Raw genomic sequence first — 8,156 nt, forward strand, 5'->3', positions numbered from 1 at the left:
CAATCAATTAAACATTTTTTTTTATTTTTGTATAAAATAACAGACACTTCCTAATTAATTGTGCAAATAAATTGATTGATAAAATAAGCTATAAGCTATTAAGGTTTAAAATAGATTTATACATTTCTCTTATCAAAATTCTAATAAAAATACAATTTGAAATAATATAAGAAATTAGAGAATTCAAAACTTCAGTACAGCCATTTGGGCAGCATTTCATTGTTCAGGTTTTTCTTATTCTAAATTAAAAGCAAAATAGTAAGAGCGTTCTTGAACATCTTGCAATGACTTAGGGATTCTCATATTAGAAAACGCAACAATAAGGCAAAAAATATCTTCTCTTATCAAATGCTTAGAAATCAAATGAATAATGTCTATTTTCGATAGCAAAGTGGCAATGTTTGTCAACTCAGTTCCTTTCCCACGTTTTCGAGAGCAGATTGTCATTTCCAATATTTCACACAAATTCCATTTTTGTACCAGGTATAAGATTTCAACAAAATAATCGGGGTAAATGTCTTCTGCTAATCGATCTACCACAGGCTTGTGAATCTGCAATAAGAGATTATCAATTTGATCTTCATTATAGCAACTCCAAATAAAGTCATGCATTGTTATATTCTCTGTAATAAAGTCGCTTCTCATTTCATTCACTTGATCACAACATTTATTCCAAAACTGAAATAACTCGGGTTCGCTTTCCAATGCTCGTTTCAAGTCATCTGTAACGCAATATTTAAACGCAATTATTTTTAATATGTAAATTACCCATTCCTTATTCTCATCATCCAAGGTAAACTTCATTAGAATATCTAAAGGAGTGATGCCATGTCTATCTACTGCATAAAGGTTGGCACCACAGATCAGAAGTTCAATCTCAATATCACTTGGCGGATGGGTTAATGCCACATGCAAAGGCGTTTGGAAATCCTTATTGCATATATTTGGATTTGCTTTAGATCGCAACAACTGCACAGCAGATTCTATATGATAATCTTTGACAGAGAGCATAAGTGGGGTGTCTCCATTTGAATTTATTAGATCGCGATCTATATATTGATGTTTTAATAGCTTTTTGACGATCCATATATCAAGATGTGTGCGATCGAGAATTGGCGTCCCAAACAAGGCGAAATCGGAGACGGCAAAATGCAAGGCTGACATTCCAAGATAATTCTGAGCATTGATTAAAGCTCCTTGCTCAATCAATTCTTTGACAACTAAACGTTTCCGTTGAATTACTGCGAAATGTAAAGGTGTATAACCCATGTGATTTTCCAAATTTATATCAGCACCGGCTTGAATCAAGCATCTAACCACTTCAATGTTGGGAGAGGGATTCATGCATGCCCAATGGAATGGCGTTGTACCACCATAAGTCTGGTGATTGGGATCCAATCCTCCAGCCAGCAATTTGCGGACACGATTTAAGTCGCTGAAAACTTTAAAGCAGTGATGCATAAGATTAGGAAACTCCATGAGAAGTGTATTTAATAATCTAAGTATAGAAATAGGCAATATTGCAAGAAAATGATATTGGTGGTCGGTATAGAAATTCGATTGGAACTTCTCGTCATTTAGCAGATAACAATTGTTATCCAAGTCTATGAGGGAAACACAGAAAATCAGTGGACACCACTCAGAGCATTTTTAAAACCACATTAGCTCCGATTGTCGTTAAAAGTGCCAGTTTTTAAGAAAGTACATATATGATGCCATCCGTTGATACGAAAATATCAAGATTGCTTGACTTTGAAATTAACTGCTGCATATATATGTATTTTTTTAAAAAAAATTCATCTTGGAGAGTATCGCATGTAACGAATAAAGCACGAACAATCAAGAATAAGTATTTAATCAATCACACTTAACGAAAGGAGGACGTAAGTTTTTCAATGCTACCCAAGTGTCTCTGGCGATTTTAATGGATGACATCATTATATTTCTTGCCCGAATGATACCATCTTTGTATGATTCCATTTCAGCTTATGAGCTTATAAATCAATTACTGGATTCTCTATGATGAGTGGTTTAACTTTTCACCATGATGATTATGGATTGAAAGAATCAACAACAGTTTCAGGAATGTAATTCTATATAACTAATTCCCACATAAAGATAAAACACTTTTATCTTATATAATGAGTAAAATTTCGAAATAGTTAAAAATCACGAGAGTGCAACGAATCAGTCTATACTTTTACATCATGTCTAGTGAATATTTTGAAACATATGAATTAGCTAATTAACTTAATTCTTAACTGCCAATCTCACTGCGAGAACTGTTCAAATATTGGTTGAGCGAACCAGAGAAATTAATTTTCACATTCATTTAAAACAATGTTATATTTAGTTATATTCCAATCCCCCGATATTTATATAATTCCGTTTGCTCAAAAAATAAATTATTCTTTTCAGTAATTAGTACGTGCATTCGTGTTTGTCCATGTAAAACAATAAAGGATTCAAACAAAATTCAGAAAGGCTCCTTTGGGATTCGAAGAAATCTAAAACATGAAAGTGGAAGAAATATTCAAAAACAATTTAACTTTTCACCAATAGCAGTGCTTTTTTTTAAAGTTTTGCCTACATGAGAAATAAAATTTTTCATTGATTTAGTTTCATTTAATAGGACAAGAAAACCTCGCGCATCATTAATCGAAGACTTTATACGAATAACGAGGAAAACCTATAATCAATTTTTGTGTCAAGTGAGATTTTAAAAAAAGACAAATATTAATTTGGGAATTCAGTATAGAACTGTTAGCAACCAGTAGTAAGGCCATTTCATAAAATTTTCACTATATTGCGTAGAATTCTTTATATTGATTTTTATTCAAATTGAAAAATTATAATAAATTTAAATGATTATAACTATTTTTAGCGGCTACATTTAGCTCCAGAAATATCTATTATGTCTAATTTAAGTTAAATATCTTGCGCATAATGTTCTTCTTATAATCTTTCCTAAGAAAGTCCTTTTAGATATTAAATTCAGATGGATATTTTAGCTGCATTATTTTAGGGCAATTACGAGTGTTCTGTTAATTCTATACATGAGCCATCTTGCAGAATCATGTTACCTCGACTCTGCAACATTTATTTCTAAAATGAAACTGTCTGAATCACTTAGCCTACAGTCAGCACTCAAATTGATTGTCACTTCAACGTATGAAGTATATTTTTGCTTAACAGGCTAAATGTCGTTTTAAGGAAACTGGGTTTTTTACTTATGGTATTCGAGTTAATCCCCAACCAACATGTGAGGAAAATATTATGTCAGATTTTTTTTTAATTTTTTTAGAAAGATATATGAATATAGCAGATAGATGAAAAAGAATGTCACAAAAACAGTGTATAATTTTATTCATTTTGTTACAATAAGCAAACTAATAGTTAGTTGCAAAACCTTTTGCCTGGACCATAACTTGTAATCGCTTAGACATGGATCTGACCAGTTTTTAGATTTTTTAACTGAATTTTCGGCACACTCTTCCCTTAAAAATTTTTGAGATTCTATTTACTTCTCATCTCATGTTCATGGATGTATTTGTCCAACTGATATCATAAATTTTCTATAACATTTTAATCTGGAGTTTGCTATGGCGTGTAAAGCTGTTGCTTGATGTGGTACAAGAAGTATAACTTGAAAATCCTTGCAGTATGCTTCGGCTCGTTGGCTTGCTGACAGATGAAGTTTGATTTTAGTCAAAATTTAACGATATTTTTTTGGAAGTTATTCTTTAAAATTTCAAGATATATTAGTTTATCCATAATGCCATCAATGCGAACACGTTTTCCTATTCCATTTACAGACATACAATCCCAAACGAGAGCGGATTCTCCCCTCATGCTTGACTATCTCTATTTTGTTCTTAGGATCCAGTTTTTCCCAGCTTCCCTACACACTTCATATCTTCCATCATTGTCGTATAGATCAAATTGGCTTTCATCAGAAAAAATAACACAGTTCTAGAATGACTTTGAAATATGTTTTTTCTTTGCAAAAGATAGTCCATTTTTTTCTGTTGGCGTAACTATTGAATGACTTCCATATTGGAATTCGACCTTGAAATCCTGCATTATGAAGAAAAACGTCTTACAGTTAAAGCTTTTTTTTAAAAAATTGCTGAGGATCTCTATGATAAAAGTGTCGAGCGCTGAAATTTGAATTTTTCTTTATTGAATGCAAAATCTTCCTCTTTGCAGTACTGCACAAAATTTCTTTATGTTCTCTTCTTCGAATATTGGCCACATTTTCAGTTCTACATTTCTATAATGTTTTTGGACACGGCCATGATTTTTCCCAATCAATGAAGCAATTTCTCGTAAAGATTTGTCACCTTTCGTTCACTTTACTAAAAAGTATCATTATCATTAGTTCCCCACCTATAATATATTTAAAGGGTTTTTAGGGTGAAAAAAGTACTTGAACTTGTACATTTATTATTATTATCTGTATATGCTTGGAATGCTGTAAAGAAAATTTTCATCAAAAAAATGACGACTAATTGACAATTATTTTAGGTAAATACTCAATGTTTTGTATACCATATGAAATTTATATAATTAAAATAATCTGAAGACACACTTTATATTTGCTTGTTTAGTCTAATATAACTCGTAATGGATATTTTAACGTTCCTGTAAATATTAAATAGTAAGTTTGCATTACATTTTTACACCTTTAAAGAAGAAAACAACTGATGCATATTCAATTTTGAAACTCCCTGCATATTCTAACAAGTTGCAATAATTTCAGTTGAAGTTCTTGTAATAGCTAGCTTTTTTTTACAAGAGGGTATCAAGCAGCTTATGAATTCGATTGAAATATGGATAAAAATACCTAGTATCTCTTAACATACTGGATACATTAATTATTAAAATATTTCCCAAAACTTTAATAATTTAATAGTAGGTCGAAAACAATCCATCGAAACTTGCTAAGAAATGTGAGAAACTAATTTCATTCATTAACATTCTTTTAACTTCAGCAAGGCAAGAAATATTTGGGATAAAGTTTTATAGGTGCAAATAAAAATTGCAAATTTCTTTGCAACAAAAATGTTTAATTGTACATAATGCATACAAATAAATTTCAAATAATTATCAACAAAGGGTGTTATTATGGGAAAGACAATAGTGCAACATTTATTCCATAATTCTGTGGGTTTGTCGAGTAATTATTGACAAAAAAAAATGTGCGCTATTTTTGAGTTTTAAATAGATAATTTGAATAAAAATTTCATAAATTCCTCACTCCCAGTTTCTAAGACATATTTCAGTCAAATTTGGTGACTGCTGTGTCGAACAATAGTCATCGTACATGACCTTCAATTGATTTCCTTTTTTATAAAAGTTCATAATATCTATATTTTGATGCGAAGCAATGAAACTAAATGATTTTTATATAGTTTAGTAGCTGATAATTTAAACAATTAGCTTAAAATTTAGAGTATTTATTCCAAATTACAGCCTTCAAAGGCCAGCGAATTCTGAAGGATAAATGGATGCTAAAATTTTTGATTAAATATTCATTTTAATATTAATAACTTCCACAGCAAAATATTTTTAAATGTCAAGTCTTGATAGACATGTTATTCGTACTTAAACCATTACATTCATTTTCTTAATTTTCTGCCTAAATTATTATAAATCCAATTATATCACATGAAAAAAGAATTTAAAAAAGGGCAAACTTAAAAAAAAATTAATTATTTTTATTCTGAAATTAAATAACAATTGTAAATACAGCGAAATTCTAAAACTTTGTACTAAAAATATACTTTAAACTGAAACCTACTCAAAAAGAAGAAATAAGCCGAGTGTTTTAGTTATGATCAACAATAACTAAATTAAATATTAATAGCAACAACGAAAATTATTCGAGTTTCCCTTATATACCCCCTAAATACTCTGCAGTTACATGCGTTTAAAGTAATTAAAAAATACTGATAAAAATAGAATTAAACTTACGACAAACAATTCGTATAACTGAATGTATTTTTATTTCAACATTATATAAAATATAATTTTATTCTGTAAATATTGAAAGGAGTTTTGATGTAAAATGTTTAATTATATCTAAATTTGAAATTATTGATATATAAATTTCTAAAAAACAATTTTAATAATGATTACTCGGTTGTTTACATTCTCGTCCTCCGTATACAGTCACAATTCCATCTAAAATCTACCTGTAGCGACGAATGAAAGATCAGGGAAGGAAATTTGATAAAGGCAAAGTCTATTTCATATCAGAGGAGATTCCGAATCCAAAGATCTGATCTTCATTTCATCAAAATGTAATTATATAGTTTCAAAATATAACTATGTTAATTAAATATAAACATGAAAGCGTCCATTGAAGAAAATAGAAGAATTTGGACCACTGAAAATTTCTGCTCATTGATACAGAAGTATTTTTATAAAATATTAAACAGAATATGTTGTGGTTTATCATCAGAATGATTCAATTTACTTTAATTATTATTCATCTTATAGCAGAGAAAATACCACAAAACGTTAAGACATCGCCCTGATTTTGGAAAGTATACTAATAGCTTATTTAATAGCAATTAAAACCAAATTATTTTTATTCTAAAATTAACATTAATACACATAATGGTGACATGAATACATTCTATCCAATGTATTATCTATTTTTTTTTATTTCCTAGCATAAAGCTCATTTTCAAACACTGAAACCTTCCAAGCATTTGCGCATGTGTCAGAAGGCATTTAATTCGTCAAAAAAAGTGGCTTGAGAAATGATGAAAGGAGGAGTTGTTTAGTTTAGAAATAGGAGGAACTAAGATTATTCATAAAAAAAAATAGATTAATAACCGTTCCACTCGATGCGTACCACCTCTTAGTGAAATGAAAGTGTCGAAAAGGGTTAGTCTAGGGATCTTGAAATGAACAGCAAGATACAAAACCTTCTGTACTATTTGAAAAAGTATTTCACATATTTAATGTCCTGTCATTTTTCCTTTATCTTTTTTCTATAAATATTTATGGGAGCTATGATGGAAAACGTTTAAATTTTCCAAAATTTGCTAATAATTAAAATTAAAATTACATTTAATTATTTACTTGTATGAAATCTTCCCTTATATGATAAAATTTCTTTATATGATAAAAAAAAATCATAAGAATTTTATAATACGCAGTTATTCTCCCTTATGTGATAAAAAAACATTGTCGCTTTCCTTTCATCATATATAATAACGAATTTGAATGCAAGAAGCCAATCAGAAATTGCAAGTACTTTCTGGACTAATATTTTTGTAGGATTAAAAAATAGACCAATTGATTTTAGCAATCCCATTTGGATAAATAATTTAGATTTGGACTAAAGAGAATCAGACTAACTTATCTTTAAAAACATTGTATGGATATTGCAGCCGAGCAAGCTTATCAGGTCATGAAGACGCATTACTATTTACTGTAAAAACACTATTAGAACTATAAAAGTAATTAGTTAATTATATTTAAAATATAATTATATATATTCTGTAGCTGCAAAATCCTTACAAAAAAATCCTGTAAAGCATTAAAAAATTGCTCATACGCTTTTATTCATACAAAATATTAGAAAAAGAATTTCTCCCCGTTTTACTAGATGAAAGAGGTAAAATTTAACTTTATCATAAAGAAAATTTTCCAATTTAAGTAAGTTGAATATGAAAATTTCGCAAACTTCTAAATATATTAACCATCATAAATGGCAAATAACTACAGAACAAAAATTACAAATAACTACAGAACAGCTATGTATTAAAAGCATGTATTACGAAACACATGTAGAAAAAACATAAGTAAAATGGTGATATTTTTCTATGGTAACAGTTCGAAAAACGTTTGCCATTTAACTAATTTCATGTCAAAGGATTCAAACTGTTTAAAAATGATTGTATTTTAGAATCCTATTTTTTTAGCCCCGAGGCGTTGCTTCACCCAGAAGATGCACAAATTTTCATTTTTAGCGCATTGGAGAAATAGATATTTAACAAAAACGTTGAATCTCTTTTTGGTTATTAAAAACAAATTATAGACTACTTGGATATTTAAAACATTATGAAACTAAAAAAACAATGCAAGCCTATTTAACTACACGATATGTTCAAAGATTATCATCCATATTTCTCTCAACA

The 8,156-nt window shown here is 29.3% G+C and overlaps 1 protein-coding gene across 1 annotated transcript; it reads right to left on the reverse strand.

The window, feature by feature from the left end:
- Window positions 1–204: 204 nt before the first annotated feature.
- On the reverse strand, window positions 205–1,479 carry LOC129985002 (ankyrin-2-like). Its single transcript, XM_056094934.1, has one exon. The coding sequence runs from the start codon at window positions 1,477–1,479 to the stop codon at window positions 235–237; it is 1,245 nt and encodes a 414-aa protein (XP_055950909.1). The 3' UTR covers window positions 205–234.
- Between the last annotated feature and the right edge of the window lie 6,677 nt (window positions 1,480–8,156).

Source organism: Argiope bruennichi, chromosome 9 (assembly GCF_947563725.1).
Source record: "Argiope bruennichi chromosome 9, qqArgBrue1.1, whole genome shotgun sequence".
NCBI lineage: Eukaryota > Metazoa > Arthropoda > Arachnida > Araneae > Araneidae > Argiope > Argiope bruennichi.

Bases quoted from the DNA above. Each gene is read 5' to 3' on its own strand.
- LOC129985002 (XM_056094934.1), bottom strand. From the start codon at position 1,479: ATGGAGTTTCCTAATCTTATGCATCACTGCTTTAAAGTTTTCAGCGAC.